The sequence below is a fragment of the Sitophilus oryzae genome, unplaced genomic scaffold (genome assembly GCF_002938485.1).
Source record: "Sitophilus oryzae breed Bouriz unplaced genomic scaffold, Soryzae_2.0 scaffold_682_pilon_pilon, whole genome shotgun sequence".
Taxonomy (NCBI): domain Eukaryota; kingdom Metazoa; phylum Arthropoda; class Insecta; order Coleoptera; family Curculionidae; genus Sitophilus; species Sitophilus oryzae.
The window spans coordinates 3,998,477-4,022,938 of record NW_022147287.1 but is presented as its reverse complement, the minus strand read 5'-3'; the positions used below and the strand labels follow the sequence as shown (position 1 = coordinate 4,022,938).

The window sequence follows — 24,462 nt, the reverse complement described above, 5'->3', positions numbered from 1 at the left end:
CACAAAAATAACCTTTATATTTATTTTTTCAAGACTATATAAAGGATATAAGATAAAGAGAAAACAGAGTAAAAAGTCTATTATCATTAAATAATAAAGTTCATGCTTATTAGTTATATTTTCTTGTTTCTTTTTACAAATATTGTTTTCCCAGATGTTATCTTTCTAAAATAAAATTTATCATGCCTAATTATTCAAATTTATGACTGTGAAAAAGTCATAATTTTGCTAAGATGGTTTTATCCAATTTGGAGATCTGTATAAAATGGAATTTATTGGATTGTTTAAGTAATTAATGTTTGTGTATATTAAAATAAAATACGGCTCTGCTTAGTTTCAACGGGAAAAATATTATTAGAATTTTGTATAATTTGGTATGGAATAAAACACAAAACCAACGACATACAATTTTCAAAAAAATAAATTACAGAAAAAATAATTTTACCGGGTGAGTCTCAAAAGTGCTCATCCCTATAACTTATTTTTATTTTTTCAGATAAAAAACCGAAATTTGGTATGTTAGTATATGACATAAATTAGGATTGATTGACGTACTTAATCGTTTTTGGTCGCTTTCTGTTTCACCGCAAATGACAACAACTTTTGATTTTTATCATATGACATCCTCGGTATATTTCTACTTTATTCGATAGAAAATGACACTCTGAATTTATAGAATGACATATCATATGTCAACTTTTGACATATTCGTATATGGTTTATTTGAAATTGTAACATGCGGCTCATAACGACAATTTGACTCCAAATACCATGTGTGTGGTACCAAATTATTAGTAAAAAAATGCTTTTTCCAAATATGCTAATGAGCCACCTTTGTCCCATTTGAAAAAATTGAGATATGATTAAAAACACGATTTTGGTATCTTTTGAGCGGCCAGGACAAGACACGAAAAACTTTAGATGATCAAATAAATTTTTCCAAGGCTCCTTGATTAAAAATTAGTGTTTTTAGCACAGTCATGGCACTCTAGAGTAAAATTTAAAATACATTTTTTTAAGCGGGTGTGTCAAAAGTTGACATAGAATATGTCATTCCATTCAGAGTGTCATTTTCAATAGAATAAAATAAAAAAAAATCCGAGGGTGTCATTTAAAAATCAAAAAGTTGTAGTCATTTCCGGTGTAACAGGAAGTGACCGAAAAGAATTGTTAATATGTCAATGAATCCTAATTTATGTCGTATACCTACTGAAAAAATAAAAAAGTCATGGGGTTGAGCCAACTGTTAAAATTGTCTTATATCTATCAAAAATAGTAGATAAAATAGTACTTTAACTGCAAGGGTAGATTAAATGATACTTTAACAGCGAGGATAAGTTAAAAACTTTATTTCTTCTCGCACGTTTTTTAATTGTTTTCATTTTTGAAAATTTTTGTATTCCTTTTCATAAGTAATTCGGGATTTAAATGGAAGTAGTTGGGCTATGGCGTTTGTCCCCTCAGCCTGAATATCTGTTTGTAATTTACTTATTTCGTTTTGAGCCATTTCTGGGTCCAATTCAATCAGCAATCGACTCGAAAGAGAATTCAAAAATATTGACTCAAAACTGACAACTAAAGAGACTTTATTTATTTGTCAAATTACATAGAAACCAACGCCAAACAATATTTTTTCTACTCGTAATAAACTCCTTAAAATAATAATTTCTGAATATTTTTTAAAACGTAACTGGCTATGGAAAAAAATATAGTTTTATACAGGACGATAAAATTGCATTATCGTCTTGTATAAAAAATAACTATAATTTATTTAAGTTAAAGTTAAGTTATTTTTCTTTTAAATAAAACCTTCAAAATGGCACAGGTTTCTATATTATATACATTATTTATTTTTAATTAAATTAAAGTTCTATTTCGATTACAATATTGTTTTCAGTACTTTTTGTTAATATTAAAAAAATCCATAATAATATTACATTAAATTTGCACTATAATTTGATTTCGCAATTCCTTACAATACCAACCTCTCAACAAAATATTGCAAGCTTAAATATGGCGATGTTTTTATGTATTAAATTACTTTAGAAGGTTTATTTTCTGAAATAAAGTTCGCTGCCGACATGCTATTGGGAAAATAACACAATTATACTCGAGCAGGCTATGAAGACCCTACGAGCAGTTTTGTTTTTATTTTCATCATTGTTTGAAGACATTTGAAGATATTATTGTGTCTGCCCGGTATCGCAAGCTCTGGGGATTTCAACAAAATAAAAGCCCCTGTCTTACTGTATTGTAGTGATATCGATTGGTATAAAAAATGTAATTGCGTTATTCTCATTTTCAAGAAGGCTTCTTTCAAGTTTACATTTCAGTTTAAAAAAAAAGCATGTTATTTTTATAGAATCACTGTGTATTAATAGAGTAAAATATAGGGTGTCCCAATATAATTGTAGGTAGATTATTACGTATTTTTGTAATAAAAATAAGTTAGCAAAATAAAAACACTAAATCACCACAATACACCAAAACACTTTTACTTTTACACTGGACGCGCGTTTCGCTAACCATGTTAGCATCATCAGCAGAGATATAAAAGTTTATAATCATCTGCTGATGATGCTAACATGGTTAGCGAAACGCGCGTCCAGTGTAAAAGTAAAAGTGTTTTGGTGTATTGTGGTGATTTAGTGTTTTTATTTTGCTGTGTAACACCAAAGGTTCCAACCCTCAACTGTAAAAATAAGTTAATTGAACACAATTTATATCTACAGTATGTCCCCGGATTGGCTTTACAAGAGGAAAGACTTTTTTATTATTGACCTTTTGAAGAAAATTTTGCTTGTTCAAAAATGGTTAATCCCGTTTGTACTTTTCCAAATTTCCATACCGTTTTAGAGAAAATTAAAAAAACATGAAATTATGGTTGAATTTTAAAAAATCTTAAAAATCAAAAGCAGTTTCTATGATGGTAATATAATTTAGATTTCATTCTTTGATAGATGGTTATTATTAATTTTGAGTAACGTCAATTTTTTTGCTGTTGTTAAAGTATCAAATTTTCCGATAACTATTATCACCCTTTCCAGAGCATTGAACTGAATAAATTTTGTGTTTCTTCAACATTTTAAAACAGAAAAAAATATATGACGCTAATTAAAATTTTATCAAAAAAAAATCTATCAAAGAATGAAAACGAAATTATATTACCAAAGAAACGCGTTATAATTTTTAGGACTTTAAAGAATTCAACCAGATTTTCATGTTTTTTTAATGTTCTCTAAAACGGTATGGAGATTTGGAAAAATATGAACGGGATTAATCATTTTAGAACAAGCAAAAATGTTTATGAAGAATCCATTTTTCTCAAAATGTCAATAATAAATAAAGAGGTTCCTCTTGTAAAGACAATCTGGGGACATACTGTATTTAAAATTGTTTATTTGTCAGGAAATATCAAATTAAAAATAAACACACATCTTTTAAGATATTTTAAAACCCAATTTTACGATTTCAATAGCACTTACGGTACATATCTATGTTTTGCTAAAGCGGGTCCTACACGTTGGAAGGTGTTTGCCACACACCTTCCAATGTTGAACACATGAACATTTGGCACATCGTATACAGCTGGTCCTACACGATGCTTCCAACGTTGTAAACAATATTTGGCACAGTTTTCGACAATATTGCAATTGGTGATTGTGTCTCCTACACGATGTGGAAAATTTTAGTGTGTCCAACGTTGAAATATGTTTGTCACATCGTGTAGGACCAGCTTAAGATACATACTTGTCAATTGCAATATTATCGAAACCTGTGCCAAATGTTAATAAAACCACTATTACTTAAAAAAATTGGCGCCGGGAGGCACGTATAGCCGCCCATACTAAAATATGTTAATAAAAGTTGATAGGCAGTTCTTTTAGTTTCAAAGTAAAGGAATTTTTCCAATTTTTTTATCTCAAAAACTGCGACTTTGACTGATTTTCATGATATTACAAATTTTGTTGCAAATATTATTCCTAATCTTAAATTGAAAACCGCGTTTAACTAGCTACTGTAATTTTGGAGTTACGATTTTTTAAAAACTTTAACACCCTCCCTAACCCCCTCCTATACCCCCTTACCAACCCCCCACCTCCACCAAAAACTAATGGCCAGATTCTACCATACCTGTAGGTATGGTGGGCTAAAAATAAACACTAACAAAACTAAAAGAAAAGACTTCAGAACAGCAAATACGACTCAAAAAAACTTTCATAAAAATTAACAACAGAAACAACCACAAAGAAATAGCACAATTAAATTATAAAAACTTTAAGAAAAAAATTAAAATATGATATTTAATAAAAAAAAATGTTTCAGATGATGAAGGATGTAACCAACAAGTGCAACGAAGAAAAAATCCAATAAAAAAATTATTATAATTATTATTATACAGGGTGTCCCAGAAATAAGTGCAAGTATTTTAACTGGTAGTATAGTTCAACCCCAGAAACACGCCTATGAGTTTTTTTCCCGAAAAAAAAATTTGAAAATTCGGCATTTTTTTTTAGTTTTTAGTTATAATAATAATAGCTCCCGTATATAGCGTTTAACGCCTTGGAAGTTGCAAGGTACAGCTTGCCATACTAGAGCCGTTTATATACCAGCCGGTATACAAGGAAGGAAATGTGGCTAGCATTACAGCTCAGGATTGTGAATCCCAAGTACTTATTTAAGTCTGAGTCAACCTAGGTTCCCAAACTATTTTTATTTTAATAAAAACAGTCGGCTGTTGAAATCCGGGCTGTAGGATTCGAACCCACAACCTTTGGATTGGTAGACGAGAGCTGTACCTCTACGCCACCGGGCACCAGTGGCCAGTAGTTTTTAGTTAAAAAAACATAATTTCTTAATAATACGGCAACATAGGTAGTAGATTAAATTTACAAGAAAGAAAATCCAGAAAAGATCCAGCGGTTCTCAAAATTTTAGCAAAAAATATTTTTTTTGGAAATTTTCAAAGTAAAATAACTCCGTTATTTTGGACTTTTGAAAAACGATAAAGAGGAAATATGTTTCTTTTTTTGAGATCTACCACCTCTTAAAATACTTGAACTTATTTCTGAGACACCCTGTATAATAATTAATACGTATAATAGATTCAACACTTGTATAGGTATAGTTCAGGGTAATAAATTATCAAAATTAAAAAAGAAAGAGAATGCAGCTAGCCTTGTAAGGGTCAATACCACCGCATCACATTTAACTAACGCTCCATGTCTAGAATCTTGTTTTCAACCCCTTTTATGTATATCAAAGAACCCTTTTATGGTGATTCTGTGTTCTGAGGTTAAACTCACTCAGTAATTAATTTACCAATATCCGTTTAATGGCGTATGCATAATCGGCAAATGTCCAGTCATGTCTTATATGTTAATTTTACGAGAAATATTTTTAATAAATATGTATAATGTACAAGCTATATCATGAGAATTCGATTTTCCCATATATAAAATCCAACGGTCTAAGACAGTCAAAGAAAGAAATAATTTAAAGATTTTCCTTGATTTAAACGTAAGAACAATCTTCGGATTATCACGGGGTTTCTTTATTGATTAATACCCCTCCTAAGCATTCTACATTCTAGAATTTCTCCATTTATAGGAATATCGTTTCTCCATTTATTGAAATCTGATATATAGGGTGGTTCGAACTGTATTCTGGAAACTTTGGTAGCATATTCTACAGCTCAAAATAAGTAAAAAAGTTCGTATAAATGTATGTCCTAAAATGCTTAGTTTCGGAGATACAGGGTGTGGAAGGTTCATTTTTATTTCGATTTTTTCCAAATGTAGTAACGTCAATATTTAGATGAAAATTGATGTCTGGGAGTTTTTTGACATGAGAAATTTGATTTTGATGTCAATTTGACTCCTACTTGTAGAAGACGCCACCTACACGCGTTTTAACCGTTTTGAAGAATAATAACTTTTCGTCCGTACCTGTATAAAACTACTGAGTCAAAAATTATACATTCACTTCGTTTTTTACGTAAAAAAGGTCTCTTGGTAAAAATCCGAGTAATGGTTCTCGAGATATTTGGAATCGAAATTATAATCACCTCTCAATTAAACATATTTTGAGTAAATAGTTATTAGACTGAAACCATAAATTTGAAATGTTTTTGTGCCAAAAGTTCAACAAAAACTGTTTTTTCATCATTTTTTTGAAGAAAAATTTATGAATAATTTAAAAAAATAAAAAAGTCATTAATCATTTCAGTCAAATAACTATCTACTCTCAACATGTTTATCTTTTGTCGATAATGACATGAATTGACTAAAAATTTGCCAAGAAACATTTTTACGTTAAAAATCACGGAAATGTAGATTTTTTCACTCGGTAGTTTTATACAGGTACGGACGAAAAGTTATTACTCTTCAAAACAGTTAAAACACATGTAGGTGGCGCCCCCTACAAATAGGAGTCATATTGACATCAAAATCAAATTTTTCATATCAAAAAATTCCCAGACACCAATTTCCATCTAAATAATGAGGTTACTTCAGAAATTATTTAGAAAAAATCGAAATAAATATGAAACTTCTACACCCTGTATCTCCGAAATTAAGCATTTTAGGACATACATTTGTACAAACTTTTTTACTTATTTTTATCTGCAGAATATGTTACCGAAATTTCCGGAATACAGTTTGGACCACCTCGTATTTGATAAGTTATTCAGTTAAAAATGTTACATAAATTTAACAGCTGTTTTCAGAACTTGACGACAAGTTTAGACATTATTTAATAAAAGTAGTTGCAATACAGAAGAAATATACCACGTTCTAATGACCCTGTTTAAAAGAATTTTTAAAACCCCTCATCCAAAGCAGCCAAACTGGAACAAACTTGATATTAAGCTCAAGTTAGTGGCCTACTTAATTGAATCTTTTTACGATCATAGAACTTTAAAACCCACAGGAGAGATTTTATATTTCAAAACCTTATTTCCCTTGTAAGCATAAAAAAAACTGTTATAAAATACTCAAAATAAACCATTGAAAACTACAAGGTGTAGTTTTATGTCCAGCTTTATATGATGTTAGCCTATTTTAAGGTATTAAATTTAAAGAGTCGTAAAGTTTAAATGGCCCTAAAGCTACCCTGAGATCCATTAGTGACATTTTCATTATTGTATTTAATATATTAACGCAGTTCCCCATCTGTGCATATCAAATTGCTAAAGTCGTTATCTAGGTAATAATTTTGGTTGAATTGCTAGTAGCACTGGCATGAATTACATTTTAAAGATAATAAACTGACAAAACCAGTGGTGTCGTTACCCTTATGTGAAGAGGTAAGAATAAATTTAGTACAATTATCAAGTTTTGTCAGAAACTTTTTTTTTTATTATTAAGATAGATTATTTTGGAAAAGTTCGGAGTACCCAACAAATTTCTTACAGTGTGTAAAAGCCTCCATAACAACAACCAGTCAAGAGTGTCACATCATGGATCACTGAGCGATTCCTTCCTAACAAATACAGGAGTTAGGCAGGGATGTGTCTTAGCTCCTCTCCTATTCAACATATTCATGGCAGCGCTCTCCATTATAGTGGACAGCGAACTGCAGGAGAGAGGACTGGGCATTCGATACAGATATGACGGCGGTCTGTTCAACATAAAAAGACTCAGGGCAAAAACACGTACAAAATTCATCACAGCACTTCAATACGCTGATAACTGCGCTCTAGTTGCAAAAACGTTACAACAATTACAAGAAATGTTGAACACGTATACTTGGGCATACGAGGCTTTGGGCCTTAAGCTAAACATTGACTAAACCAAAATCATGTGCTCTCCCTCGGAAGATCATAACAATGCTAAAAAAATCAGAGAAGAACTATTGGAATATGTAGAGGAATTTAATTACCTCGGCAGTTTGATTTCGGAAAAGGCCAATATCGACTCTGAAATTCAGCACAGGATTAGCAGCGCCTCAAGAGCATTCTGGAAATTAAAAGACAGGGTTTTCTACAATCATGACGAGTACAAAAACGAAACTTGCAGTGTAGCGAGCAATTATAATCCCCACCATGTTATATGGGATCGAAACCTGGGTGCCGTACCGCCGACACATGAACGCATTAAACAAGTAGCAACAGAGACATCTTAGACAACTCTTAAGAATAAAATGGTTCCATCATGTCTCAAACGTATCTGTCCTTGAAAAAGCTAATTGCGAGAGTATTGAGGGTCACTACCTCAAACAGTGGTTGCGTTCTACTTTTATACCCCTGCCTAAGAAGACCAATGCCAGAAAGTGTGAAGATCACAGACTTATCAGCCTGATGAGCCATACCCTAAAAATATTTCTGAAAATAATACACCAGAGAATTTACAAAAAATGTGAAAGGGACATAAGCGATTCGCAAATGGGGTTCAGACGAGGGTTAAAAGGCACCAGGGAAGCGATAGTTACAACACAGGTGCTTGTCCAGAACTGCTACGATCAGAGAAAGGATTTGTGCCTGTGTTTCATAGACTACGAAAAGGCATTCGATCGCGTACAGCACCACAAATTAATGCAGCTCCTGAAAAGACTTGATATAGATCATAAAGACATCCGATGCACTGAGAAGTTACACTGGAACCAAACAGCACAAATAAAATTGTCCAATACCATGTCCAATCCCATACAAGTTAGAAGAGGGGTGCGACAGGGTTGCGTGCTATCTCCACTCCTATTTAATTTATACTCAGAAGCTATTTTCCAAGAGGCTCTGGAGGACGTGGAAATGGGGGTCAAAGTTAATGGAGTGTGGATTAATAATATCCGCTATGCTGATGATACGGTCTTAATTGCAGACAATATACACGACCTACAGCAACTGGTCAACAAGGTAGAAGAACAGAGCAAAGCAATGGGTTTAAACATCAACATCAAGAAAACAAATTTATGATTATATCCAGAAACCCAGATGTGTTTAATAACTCCATCCCAACATTTAACTCAAGGCCCATAGAAAGAGTAGATAAATTTAAGTACTTGGGCTTCTGGCTCTCCGAAGATTGGACATCAGACAAGAAAATTAAATGTCGCATCGAACGAGCTCGGCAGGCATTCTTGAGGTTTCGAAAAGTACTTGTCTGTTCTGATTTTGACCTTAGCCTTAGATTAAGATTCGTAAAGTATTATGTGTGGTCGGTGCTCCTTTATGGTATGGAAGGTTGGACATTGAAAGCAGCTACCATCAACAAATTGGAGGCTTTTAAGATGTGGCTATATCGCAGAATCCTGAAGATACCTTGGACGGCTAGATTGACAAATGAGGAAGTTCTCAGACGCGTTGACAAAGAGCGTGAATTATTTGAATTGAAAACCAAACCCAACCACCTCAGCAATTTGATTACTTAAAAACGTGGGATTTTGATCCGCGGTAGCACAAATGAACACTTGCTTTAACTCCTGTTCTTCATTAATCAACACATCAGGCTTTTTGTGTTTTTGTGGGAATATGCACCCATGTGTTTCAAAATTATTAATAACTCCTGATACAGTAGGTAAAGATGTAATTGGCCTGTTTACAAAAGTTTGTGGAAAAATTATTTGTATATTCCGATAAGACCTATTTTGGAAATACCATTTTACAATTTGAATTTTCTCACGAACTTCGTAAACATCCATTATTTTACTTAAAAAATAAATTGTACACGAGAACTGTCGCGAGAATCTATGTATTCGTTTTGGCTATTAAAACACGAATAAATACAAATTCTAAAACATTCTTATCACATATCTACCTCTTTTTGTTTTATCGCATTTTTTCGTCTGCTTTTTATCCGGCGGACGGGTATACGCTAATTCGTCCGGTTCTGCCTATGTTACTACTACAGTGGTCCGGTCTGTACACTACCTATTTTGCCATATTATAAAGATATTACATAATGTTTTTAACTATAAATTTAAAAAAATCCAAATTTTCAACGTTTTTCTTTTCGAAAAAAAAATCTTCATAGACGTGTTTCTGGGGTCGGAATATACAACCCCTAAAAATATTTGCACTTATTTAAAACTCACCCCGTATAAATGCCAAAACATATTCATGTTCCCTAAGAAATTTAATGTGGCAAAAAATTCTGCACAACCTTCCACAAAACGAGGCTTTTCTTACAATATCCCTCACTTTTTTGCTCTCTTCAAAAAAACAAGAACTGTTATTGTCCATCGGAGAATGGCCCTCGAAAATGGGGTGATTTTTCTGAAAAAAAAACGGTTAAAAGGAAAATGCGTGCATAAAAAACACGAAGGTTGAGACTGAAGGTCGGAAAATAAATAACTTCTCGATACACAGTAAATCAAATCGATGTAAAGCTTATAAGATTTATTTTTTACAAACACCTGTTTTTGATGTAGGGAATTTATTTTATCTTGATTTATACCTACATCCCATTCAAAATTGACGCATATTTTAAGAGCAAAATATAAAAATTCATATTTAGTAGTATACCCTATTGTATATTGTGAACATAAAATTTCCTACAAGTGTTGAAGTTATTATAATTTTAAGACACTTACATAATGCATAGTAATCAGAAAACCGCATTTTTGTATCGCAATTCATAAACGAGAAACCCCGTAAAACACTCAAAAATTGAACACCCTGTACTTCAGTCTCCATTTCTCTGGAACTTTAAAAGAGATATTTCAAGAATTAAATGTTATTTATATTATTATTTCTACTCTACTGAAAAATAAGTAAGACCCTAAAGAAGAGAAACTCGGAAAATAAAGCATTTTTGATGTTTTTTTTTGAACAGAAATATTTGAAGAATTTCTAGAAATAATAAGGTCAAAAATTCAACCAAAAAATAATTTGATATTCATACATGACTAAAAAATGGACCTATTACATTTTATAGAAAAACTTTAGAAAAAATATAAAAAATCTTTGTACCATGAACGAAATAAAAGCTGAACTGAATACTTCTTTCGTGCATTTATACGGAATATTTTTTGTATATAGAGACCAATTTTTTGTCTAAGTCTACTAATAATTTTCTAGATTCTGGAATTTCCAAAACAAAGTCTAACTAACCAAGTGGAGAATAATATGAATGCCAGTGAGGCATATATTTTTTTGAAACCCACAAAGACTAGACAGAACGACTAACTAAACAAAACGACTATTGCATTAGACTGTGTCCGGAGGCGTACTCAGGGTTATTATGGAAAGATGTTTTAAGCCTATATATAAGGATGTAGGAGTTTCAAAACTGTCGTATATTGAACTAAAAAGAAATTGATCAAAATTTTTTCCGTTTTTATTGCATCAATTTTTTTGCACATAATTCAACAAACCCAAAACTTGTAAACAATTTGTAAAAATCTAATCGTTTAGCTACAATACTCGGTGTCGTATGTGGTGAACAACCCTGTATAAAAAAATATCATAAATATATTAAATGTCTTTAATAGTTTTACCAATTTAGAAGTCTAAATAAACAAGAGACTAAAAAACTAAATTACTAGATCAAGAGACTAGACCAAATTACTAAAATTGCTTAACTTTAATTTCTGGAAAACTATTATTTTTTGTATAAATTTCTTACTAAATTCTTGAAGTTCATAAGTACTTAAATTTAGACCATTCGATGTCTATTTATTATTCAATAAACTCAAAATGAAGTTGATGTTTACTTGAAAATTTCATAATAAGATTTAAAGTTCTGAGAAATTCTGAAGAATGTTTAACTAAAAATTGATTAAAAGTTTGAGTAACTCTCTAAATTATTTTGCAGAGGAAACTATTCTAAATTTATAGGAAACAAAATAGAATACTGTGAATAAGATAATGGATATAATAGTAAAAAAAAATATAAATATTATTATTTAGAAAAATAAATGAATCTCTTTTTCAGTTCATATTTTAACAATAAAACTTTCTGCCATTTCAACGTACATAACTTTATAATTATACTGAAATAATTTATTCTCGAAAACTTATTTACTTATCTTAATGCAGAATTCTTTCAAAAAGTTACTTTTCCTTTGTGCAATCAACATTAAAAAGTTTGGAAATATTTCGCAAAACACTCTGTGAAGAGATTTACAAGGTTATATTTCAGAATTCTAATAATGATGCACAGTTATTCTTATTTTTGTTTTTGTTTACGTGTGGGTTCTCTTATTTCTTTATAAAACTTTATTTTTAAACAATTTTTAATCTTTCTTAATACTTTTTTATTTACTTTGTTCTGCAGAATTCTTTATCGATTTTCTTTGATATTTTTACGGGGAATATAAGTATCCAGTTTTATGACAACGAAAGGCTTTACGAAAACATTTCTTATAGTTGCCTAAGAAATAATTTTAGTTAAAAAAACTGACAGGGGGATATTTGGTTAGTATGGAAGGTATGGAAATTTGTAAAAGTATAAACGGGATTAACCGTTTTAGAACAAACAAACATTTTTATGGACAATGCATTTTTCTCAAAAAGTCAATAAAAAAAAGTTTTTCCTTTTATAAAGACAATCCGGGAACATACTGTATATTGGCATATTTAAAAATTCTAGTAAATAAAGCTTTAAATAAATTTATTACATAGAAGAGTAACTAATTCATAACCTCGTAAAACACTTAAGAAGAAAAACAAAGCGGGAATTCAATTATTATTAGCTATATACACAAGCTTAAAATATATACAAGATTGAAATATTTTTTTTAGAAACCAGGATTCTATTGTTCGAAATAATGGAATAATACATTTCCTTTGCCATTTTCCACAAAGTTATTACCATAAAAATCAATTTTAAAACGAAAAATAGACGGAGAGAGACCAAGAATGAAAATATAAATGTGGTTTTAGCTTTCTTTGTGCGTGATTTTTCTATAAAGTGAGACTTTTTGTCTGTATTGAAAAAGGTTGAAAAAGATAACGTTATTATATTAAAACTCTACGAGTACTGATGTTAAGGAAATATATACAGTATGTCCTCGGAACAGTCAGATTATTTTCTTTCCATAGCAACTGTTAAAATTGCCTTATATCTATCAAAAATAGTAGATAAAATAGTACTTTAACCGCAAGGGTAGATTAAATGATACTTTAACAGCGAGGATAGGTTAAAAACTATATTTCTTCTCGCACGTTTTTAATTGCTTCCATTTTTGAAAAGTTTTGTATTCCTGTTCATAAGTTATTCGGGATTTAAATGGAATTAGTTTGGATATGGCGTTTTGAGCCATTTCTGGCTCCAATTCAATCAGCAAACGACACGAAAGAGAATTAAAAAATATTGACTCAAAACTGACAACTAAAGAGACAGCTTTATTTATTTGTCAAATTACATAGAAACCAACGCCAACCCAGCTCAATATTTTTTCTACTCGTAATAAATTCCTTGAGATAATAATTTCTGAATATTTTTTAAAACGTAACTCGCTATGGAAACAAATATTGTTTTATACACGATGGTAAAATACCATTTTATCGTCTTGTATAAAAAATAACTATTTTCGGTTGGTTTTGATGCTAGCATCTAGTAGTTTTAAATTTATTACCAACTAAATGAGCAAAATAAATATTTCAATCATTTGCCAAAACGAGAATCTAAACAAGAGAAGAAGAAGTAGTTCTAACTCTATTTTCTCTAATTTTCTGTAAATTCTTTCGTAGCTACAATAACTAACAAAGCCAAGAAAACGATTACAGAACAGAGAAGAACATCGAACATCTCTGATAAAAAATCATTTTTTTCTACATCCTCAGACGAATCGACTTCAAACGGAAAAAGCCGCAAGGGAAAAAAGGCAAAAACCGCAGGGATGACGAGACGATAAAATAGATTAAAGAAAAATTGACAGTCAGTCGATCACACGGACAGAAAGGACGGCCTGTATAAGCGAAACAGATATCAAAAGGCGTTAAGAAAAGATAAGGAAATCGATATTGTCACCTTATTTCGCACTTTCGAACAAATCTTGTTTGTAAAAATTCGTTTAAAAGGCTATTTTTAATTCTGGAATGAAGCATACTTTATTTTATCTTCGAAAAAATATATCTTTTTTTTATTTTTTCCCTTTGTTTTTTCTCGTTGACGAAAAAAAATCATCTTCATTACTATTTAAATCTAAATATAATACTGGGTGACAACAAAATCATAGCGCAGGCCATTGTATTGTTGGTTTTTAACAAATAGATATAAAATTTGGAAGAAAACTACGTGTCATCAAAACTTTCATATTTTTTTCTCATAAAAACAACTGCTACAGTTAATACTACAATTTGTTTTGTAGTTACGAAGGGCATTATAGAGGGCGAGTCTTAAATAACTGCACATATTTTCAATGCTGATAATTCACCATTCACTATTCACCATATTTGAAAAAAGTTCAGAATAGCCAAGTTATTTTACTTACTGGAAATTTAAAAAATTATTTTTGTTTTCTTAAATATTGAGAACCACTAGCGTTTTCTGTATTTTCCTTTCTTTTAAATTAATCTACTACTTATGTTTCCGTAGTATCAAGATATTATGTTTTATAAATAAAAAAATTTTATAAATTAAGAAATAAAAATTAAAACATTTTAACAAAATTTTCAAGAAATTTTTTGCAAAAAAATCTCATATAGTTGGGATTCAAACCTCATATGTTCTTGAGATTGAAATATACCACCGCTGAAAATATGTGCACTTATTTAATGCCCACCCTGTATAATCTATAAGTCCCGATTGGTAAATAAATTATTGCCATTTCTTAGAAGACACAGTTATTAAATTATCTATCATTTCAACTAATTCTGAAATTTAAGAAAAATCAAAAAGCTTAAAATTAAGAAGATTTAAATAATATTCACAATTCCATGGTATATGATCTACATTTTCTAATATATTCTTTTACAATTAGAAATACAGTATACATAAAACAATATATACATCGAAACTATTTAAAATTAATTTAAATTTTTTATACGACAACATTATTGGTAACTTACCTAATCAAGTTTTTGACACCATAATCAGCAACGTTTTTTCGTAGTTTCTGAAAAAAATATCAAAACTATTAATAAATGTGAAACAAATACAAAACCTACAAAGGGAAAACAAAAATTCATTAAAAGAAGACTTTTCCTGTGTATAGTATTTAAATATAATTTATTTTGTCCATAAAATTCAAAAAAAGGTGTCAAACAAATACATATCTCGACTTACACCAAACAAACGAATAAAGTTATTTTCACTTTCTCGTAATAGTGCGGGCGCTAGCCCATGTCTCGTGTGCAGTTATATGTCCCCTAAGTTTTTGTGCGGCGTTTTATTAAATATGTATAAGAGCTTAAAAACCAACTGGCCACACGCTCCAGATCGTGGTCGTTTAGTCGCCATATCTAAAAATGGCCTTCATGATACTAATTTTTTATATATTTTAATGTCTTCCTAACAAACGGTCGGGATTTTAGTTTTAAAGGTTATTATACTTATTTTTTGACCGCAAACAAATTTTGAGAATACATATTTTTTAACTGTAGTTCTTTTGAGGAAAGTATAATTTAAAAATATGGAACCATGGCGCGTTTTTAAGCACTAATAAAAATTCGTTTCAAAATAATAAAAGTATATTTAAACGCATAAGACGTATTGGCAAAAACCGCGCAACAAGTATAATTTTTCAAATAAATTCAAAAAATTAAGATGTTTAAGCAGAAAACTTACTAACTTATGTATAAGGGTTCTTGCATTGGTCTAAAACACTACTTTTACATTAACAAAAGTCGCAACACATTATTTTTAATTTCCTACAAGGATATACACTTTCTCTGCAGCACATCTGGCAACTACATGGACTAGAAAAGTCTTCAGGCTCCTTTGGGTCGTCTGTTACTTGTGGAATCAAAATAACATCTTTTTCTCTATGTAACCGTAGTTCAACGGATTAAGTTTTTCACATGGTTCCAAAGCATGAATCTATTTGTAGCATTGCAAGTAGCACCGTTTTATGTGAAGACGGATTGATCTTGAAGTAGGGGCCAAATCTTGAAAGTTTCGTAATTTTTTATGATGGAACTGATGGAAAGGCCACTTATCCATTGTACTCAAGTTTAATGAAAGTGTACGAACCAATCATTCTTCTGCTTGTTTTTCCATTTCTTCATTTAATGGCTCTTTACTAAATTCTAACAAGAGCTTTTCTGCATACGATTCTGCTGCTTTCAGAGCTGCTAATTTTGTACTAACCTTGCTTGTAGTGTCGCAACCGGTTAAACAAGGAATAGCAGGTAAAGCTGTTTAAACATTAAGTAAGTTAGTTAAGTACTCTGCCATCAAATGAATGAAGTGGAATATACCGCAACGTTTTTCCTACTCCAAAGGCAACATAAAGCTCTTTAAGTCCTGCACTTTTCCACTTCTGCAAGTAGTGGTAAAGTGCACTAACAAAAACATCAGTATCGGTAGAACAAATAACTACGATCTTTACGTTTGTAGTCAGTGTCATGTGAGAAATATTGGTTAGCACTCTGTCATCCGCTTCTTCATGATCAAATTCCAATGTACGTTCTTCTTCAATTCTGCCATTCTTTATACTGAAACACCTTGGCTGACCATCTTTAACAACGCCACTCCGGTAAATGGGAATAGATGCAGTGACAGAATCTTTTTTTCCGGGATATCCAATCAACAAAGTATGACTGCAATAATTCTTTGTTTTGACAGGAGGCCCAGTAAGCATCAAAATCTACAGGAAGGGGTATGTTGTCATTTGGTGCTTCATATGTCACAGGCTGTTTCCGCGATTGGTTAGTCCTCTCAAATCCTTTCACGCTTTTTTCCTTGTAAACGTCCAAAACAATGTCTATACGCTCACTTTTATGAGTAAGTAAGTTGATCTTTAAAAATGCAAAATCTGAGAACTTTTTACGGAAATATAGTCAAAAAAATTTTTTAGAATTTGGCAGCCATTTATAAATATGGCGACCAAATGACCATGTTCTGGACCATGTGACCAATTTTGTCAATTACTCCTAGAGGTGCTTAACAAATCCCCGCAACAAAATTTAGGGGACATACAACGGCACACGTGACATAAGCTAGCTCCTAGACTATAATGTTCTCTAGACTTCACAGGCATTAATTGGGTAGTTGCTTTTTAAGCTTACGCAAAAATTCCTGCAAGAAATGCTTATCATCTGCTTGCATTTTCCCGCTGGGGATTCAGGTAGTAACTTTGCTGTAAAAAATGTCAAGTTGCCGCATTTATTTATTTATTCCATGACATTGTCATTCGTTTTGACACTTTAGTTTTATCTTACGAGTTTTTGGTTTATATAGATCGTGTCATGATACTTTAAGCTTTAAATTGTTTAGTAGCAGACCTAGTAATCGAACATTCTTCTTTCTAAATTTTTTTTTGTGCGAAATGTACAAGACAGCTTAATAGCCGTAAAAAACTCATCGCAACTTTATTAGAATCTTTTGAACGGGAAAGCGGTAGTAATGACCCTTTATGTCCCTTAAGTGCTGTTAAGAAGGTGAGTTTTGTTGATGTAAATAATAACTGTTTATATATTTATAATTAATTTATTTATGTTTCCTTAAAATATTTTGATTAAAAGAAAATATATAAGATTGGGCAACGCTGTGCCAGTCAAGCTTAATCACGTGACTAAGAGTTTATTTGGTATGAACTGTATTAATTTAAAAAACTTTTCTTATTAAACTATTTTAAAAGAATATCTATTCTTTATATTACATGACACCATTGTCACAGTTGTACCAAAATTATATCATTACAAAAACTTGCTCCCTATAGAAGAATAAAGAAAACTTTTTACGCATATTGCTTTGTTCACAAGTTGAAAAATAAAATAAAAGTTTTTCTCGTTTTCCCTAAAGGGAAAACTGGTAATATTTGTGGCCACAACCCAGGACGGTCCAATAAGAATCCAGAGGTCAGCAAACAGGAATTTTTACTTGGGATTATTTTAGCAAATGTTCTCGATATTTCCTCGTTTTGCGTCGTACGGTTTCCTTTTAAAAAGACACGAAAATGCTACTGTTGAAATAAAGAAAATGATAAAAAAAACTTTGTTCATATAGTTTTATACAACCTAGACAAGACTATACAGGGTTGTTCACCACATACGACACGGAGTATTGTAGCTAAACGATGAGATTTTTACAAATTGTAAGTTTTGGGTTCGATGAAGGACTATTAGAGGTACAATTTAAAAATAATTTTACAAGATACAGAGTGTCCCAAATAAGTAAAAAATATCAAAGTTGTATTTTTTTAAATGGAACACCCTGTATATTATTACATTTTTAGTTTCTACGATTAAAATAAAGGTAAATTTGATAAAGGTTTATTATACTTACACCTTACCGTTTTTGAAATATTTTCAATTTTGTGAAATTGCAGGAAAAATTTTAAAGCTTCATTTCTCCAAGGGTATCAAAGTTTTTAATACTAAATATTTACTGAAGTTTATTTACTGATCAATTATTGTGTTGCAATAATAAAAATAATACCACCTTATACAGAGTGTCTAAAAATTTATTTTAAATAATTATTAGCTTCAAACGGCAATAACTTGTTTAATTTAAATAGAACATCCTGTATATTTTACGAGAATCAGATGCACAATTTAATTGTCTATCAAATTATATTATACCATTTTTACCTATCTCTTTAAGTTTCCGTAGAACTTATTTATCAATATACCCATGGACTATTGACATTTTCCTTTCTTTTAAATTAATCTACTACTTATGTTTCCGTAGTATCAAGATATTATGTTTTATAAATAAAAAAATTTTATAAATTAAGAAATAAAAATTAAAACATTTTAACAAAATTTTCAAGAAATTTTTTGCAAAAAAATCTCATATAGTTGGGATATATATGTTGGGATTCAAACCTCATATGTTCTTGAGATTGAAACATACCACCGCTGAAAATATGTGCACTTATTTAATTCCCACCCTGTATAATCTATAAGTCCCGATTGGTAAATAAATTATTGCCATTTCTTAGAGGACACAATTATTAAATTATCTATCATTTCAACTAATTCTGAAATTTAAGAAAAATCAAAAAGCTTAAAATTAAGATTTAAATAATATTCACAATTCCATGGTATATGATCCACATTTTCTAATATATTCTTTTACAATTAGAAATACAGTATACATAAAACAATATATACATCGAAACTATTTAAAATTAATTTAAATTTTTTATACGACAACATTATTGGTAACTTACCTAATCAAGTTTTTGACACCATAATCAGCAACGTTTTTTCGTAGTTTCTGAAAAAAATATCAAAACTATTAATAAATGTGAAACACATACAAAACCTACAAAGGGAAAACAAAAATTCATTAAAAGAAGACTTTTCCTGTGTATAGTATTTAAATATAATTTATTTTAACCATAAAATTCAAAAAAAGGTGTCAAACAAATCGACTTACACCAAACAAACGAATAGAATAAGAAGGTGAGTTTTGTTGATGTAAATAATAACTGTTTATATATTTATAATTAATTTATTTTTGTTTCCTTAAAATATTTTGATTAAAAGAAAATATATAAGATTGGGCAACGCTGTGCCAGTCAAGCTTAATCACGTGACTAAGAGTTTATTTGGTATGAACTGTATTAATTTAAAAAACTTTTCTTATTAAACTATTTTAAAAGAATATCTATTCTTTATATTACATGACACCATTGTCACAGTTGTACCAAAATTATACCATTAGAAAAACTTGCTCCCTATAGAAGAATAAAGAAAAGTTTTTACGCATATTGCTTTGTTCACAAGTTGAAAAATAAAATAAAAGTTTTTCTCGTTTTCCCGAAAGGGAAAACTGGTAATATTTGTGGCCACAACCCAGGACGATCCAATAAGAATCCAGAGGTCAGCAAACAGGAATTTTTACTTGGGATTATTTTAGCAAATGTTCTCGATATTTCCTCGTTTTGCGTCGTACGGTTTCCTTTTAAAAAGACACGAAAATGCTACTGTTGAAATAAAGAAAATGATAAAAAACCTTTGTTCATATAGTTTTATACAACCTAGACAAGACTATAAGTACATATATGTGCAACGAAAGTTGTCGTGTTAGAAACACGTCTACGAATTTTTTTTCTCAAAATAAATTGAAAATTTGATATTTTCAAAATAAAATAGTACCTATATTGTTTTATTAGGAGTGAAAATTATACTTTTTGTCGCGATACTGTACGTTTGGCGATATTACAGGTAAGACACCAAAAGAAAATTTTACTTCAAATGGAACATGCTATTTTTTCAAACGTCACAAATCATTTTTTAAACAATTTCAAACATTCCAAATAATATAAAAAGATTTTAAAGTAATACCTTTTGTAAGTAACTATACAGGGTGGTCCAAACCGTATTCCGGAAGCTTCGGCAGTATATTCTGCAGATAAAAATAAGTAGAAAAGTTCGTATAAACGTATGTCTTAAAATGCTTAGTTTCGGAGATACAGGGTGTAGAAGTTTCATTTTTATTTCGATTTTTTCCAAATAATTTCTGAAGTACTGTCAATATTTAGATGAAAATTGGGATCTAAAATTTTTTTGACATGAGAAATTTTATTTTGATGTCAATATGACTCTTATTTGTAGGGGGCGCCACGTACATTTGTTTTAACTGTTTTGAAGAGTCATAACTTTTCGTCCATACCTGTATAAAACTTCTGAGTGAAAAAATATACATTCTCGTGATTTTTTACGTAAAGAATGTCTCTTGGTAAAAATCGCTACGAGCAACCATTCTCAAGATATTTAGAATGGAAATAGTCAATACATGTCATTATTGACAAAAAATCAACATATTGAGTTAATAGTTATTTGACTGTATTGATTTTGGGAACTTAATCATAAATTTGTCTCCGAAAAGATGACGACAATTTCTTCTGAACTTTTGGCACAAAAACATTTCAAATTTATGATTTCAGTCTAATATCTATTTAGTCAACATGTTTAATTTATGTCAGTGATGACAGGTATTGATAATTTCGATTCCAAATATCTCGAGAACCATTACTCGTAGCGTAATTTTTACTAAGAGGCCTTTTTTACGTAAAAAACGTCGCAAATGTATATTTTTTTACTCAGTAGTTTTATACAGGTACGAGAAGTTATTATTCTTCAAACCAATTAAAAAATACGTAAATGACGCCCTCTACAAGTAAGAGTCATATTGACATCAAAATCAAATTTCTCATGTCAAAATACTCCCAAACGCCAATTTTCATCCTAATATTGACCTTATTTCAGAAATTATTTGGAAAAAATCGAAATATAAATGAATATTTCTACACCCTGTATCTCCAAAACTAAGCATTTTAGGGCATACATTTATATGAACTTTTTTACTCATTTTTATCTGCAGAATATGCTGCCAAAGTTTCCGAAATACAGTTCAAACCACCCTGTATATCGAGAAACTATGGTTACGCACGTTAAATTTGACACTTTGTGTCAGTTTAATAATATATTTTCGTACTTTTATACTTAGGCGTAAAAGTCCTTTACTTTTATGCTTAGGAGTTAAAATGACTTTTTTATATTTGCGACGTGATTGACAACGTCGCAAAATTTAATACTTTTGTGATGTTGGAAACAAAATATTTTTATTATTTGCAACGTTTGAAACAGTTTAAAAAATTATTTGTGATCTTTGGAAAAAAATAACATGTTCTATTCGCAGTGAAAATTACTTTTTTCAAACGTCACAAAAGAATTAATTTTTGTGACGTGAGTGACAATATAAAAACGTCATTTGAACGTAAAAAATACTATGTAATCTAATAATTTTTGTAATTTTTCGGGTAAATTGTATTTTCTTTAGTTTTTTGAATGCCTTCTGTCGAAATCTTTCCTGACTGGTTGGACACACCTTATAAATAATTTAAATCTTTTAGCTTTATATCTATTGAAAAACTCAACCGAAATAATAATTGTTATTTCGTACATCCTAAATATTCATCACGTTTTCGCAATTTTATCCATTGTTCCTTCTATATTCAATTTTATCTAAATAATAATTCGTAACAACTTTACAACATTGTACATTAATATTCGTTTTTGGAGTCTCCCCGTTGTCTTAGTCTACTTGTCCATTTTGCATTCAGAAATTTAAATTTCTAATTAATTTAAAACACGAATTATAGCTGGGAAGTTGCAAGAAAGATTTACTAGAGTGAAAATTAGATAATTTTAATTTTCTTGGCAAGAAATGTTCATGATAAGAATTAATACCTATCTTTAACCGGTTGGGTTACTACAGGATGAGTCTTAAATAAGTACAAATATTTAGAGGTAGTATATTTCTACCCCAGAAACAAAATTATGATTTTTTTTCGCGAAAAAAAAATTGAAAATTTGGATTTTTTTTTAGTTTTTAGTTAAAAAAAAATATTCTCTTGATAATATGGCAACATAGGTAGTAGATTAAATTTAGTTAAAGTTAAATAACTCGATTATTTTGGGGTTGTTTGAAAAACCGTAAAGAGAAAATATGTTTCTATTATCGAGAATTACCAGCCCTGAAGATATTTGCACTTATTTAAGACCCACCCTAATTATTTAGAATGAAGGCCTTTTTCCAATTTTAAAAAAAATAACTAATTATTACACAAATCCTATTCATTACAAATATTTCTCGGCTACTCTACTGTCTAATATACATGTACTGATTTCTTTCGAAAATCGACAACTATGAAACTATGAACCCTTCCTGGACACAAACGGTACATTGTGAGACAGGAAATTGTAGAGAGAAACAATCCCTATAACATAGGGTACAACATTTTAATGAACAGTGCTTTCCATAAAATCAATAAAATGAAAAATATACGAAATAAAATAAATGTACCGATTTCTTTCGAAAATCGACATCTATGAAAATATCAACCCTTCCTGGACACAAACGGTACATTGTGAGACAGGAAATTGTAGAGAGAAACAAGCCCTATAACATAGGATACAACATTTTAATGAACAGTGCTTTCCATAAAATCAATAAAATGAAAAATATACGAAATAATATGTTCTGATTTCTTCGAAAATCGACAACTATGAAAATATGAACCTTCCTGACACAAACGGTACATTGTAGACGGAAATTGTAGAGAGAAACAAGCCCTATAACATAGGATACAACATTTTAATGAACGGTGCTTTCCATAAAATCAATAAAATAAAAAATATACGAAATAATATACATGTACTGATTTCTTTCGAAAATCGACAACTATGAAACTATGATCCCTTCCCCGACACAAACGGTACATTGTGAGACAGGAAATTGTAAAGAGAAATAAGCCCTATAATATAGGATACAACATTTTAATGAACGGTGCTTTCCATAATATCAATAAAATGAAAAATATACGAAATAATATACATGTACTGATTTCTTTCGAAAATCGACAACTATGAAACTATAAACCTTTCCCCGACACAAACGGTACATTATGAGACAGGAAATTGTAGAGAGAAACAAGCCCTATAACATAGGATACCACATTTTAATGAACAGTGCTTTCCATAAAATCAATAAAATGAAAAATATACGAAATAAAATAAATGTACCGATTTCTTTCGAAAATCGACATCTATGAAACTATGAACCCTTCCTGGACACAAACGGTATATTGTGAGACAGGAAATTGTAGAGAGAAACAAGCCCTATAACATAGGATACAACATTTTAATGAACAGTGCTTTCCATAAAATGAATAACATGAAAAATATACGAAATAATATACATGTACTGATTTTTTTCGAAAATCGACAACTATGAAACTATGATCCCTTCCCCGACACAAACGGTACACTGTGAGACAGAAAATTGTAGAGAAAAACAAGCCCTATAACATAGGATACAACATTTTAATGAACAGTGCTTTCCATAAAATGAATAAAATTAAAAGTATACGAAATAATATACATGTACTGATTTCTTTCGAAAATCGGCACAACTATGAAACTACGATCCCTTCCCCGACACAAACGGTACAGTGTGAGACAGGAAACTGTAGAGAGAAACAAGCCCTATAACATAGGATACAACATTTTAATGAACAGTGCTTTCCATAAAATGATTAAAAAGAAAAATATACACAAGATACTGTGTGTGTGTGTGTACTATAGAACCATACAATTTAGAACTTAATAAACCTTAAAACTATTGCAAAAATAAATTTGCTCTAATAAATAACAAAATAAACCAATATTTAATAAAATAAAAAATGGTATAATTAATTTTACTATTATCCTCAAATTATGTATCAAGTCTTAATATTTTATAACACAAAATCAAATTTACAACGGATGGTTTCATTAAGTTACAGGGAAAGATTAATGACCTCGAAGGTAAAGGTTGTGTAAAATTGAAGACAATAACTAGATGTTAGACAGATAGGGCAGAGTTATGATAATTTAAAGCTTACCATAAATTAGACTCAGGGTGG

The 24,462-nt window shown here is 30.3% G+C and overlaps 1 protein-coding gene across 2 annotated transcripts in view; it reads right to left on the bottom strand.

The window, feature by feature from the left end:
- LOC115887926 (oxytocin receptor-like) overlaps nucleotides 1-14,997 on the bottom strand; it is a 169,519-nt gene extending 154,522 nt beyond the window's left edge. Inside the window, exon 1 of one of the 2 annotated variants that reach the window (XM_030907460.1) lies at nucleotides 14,951-14,997. Coding sequence is in view for 1 of the 2 variants with exons in the window: in XM_030907459.1 (XP_030763319.1) it covers nucleotides 10,030-10,056 (27 nt within the window). In the remaining variant the exon portion in view is untranslated. Of the gene's footprint in view, nucleotides 1-10,029; nucleotides 10,118-14,950 lie in introns of those variants that run through there. The other variant, XM_030907459.1, reaches the window with a different exon arrangement.
- Nucleotides 14,998-24,462: the final 9,465 nt, after the last annotated feature.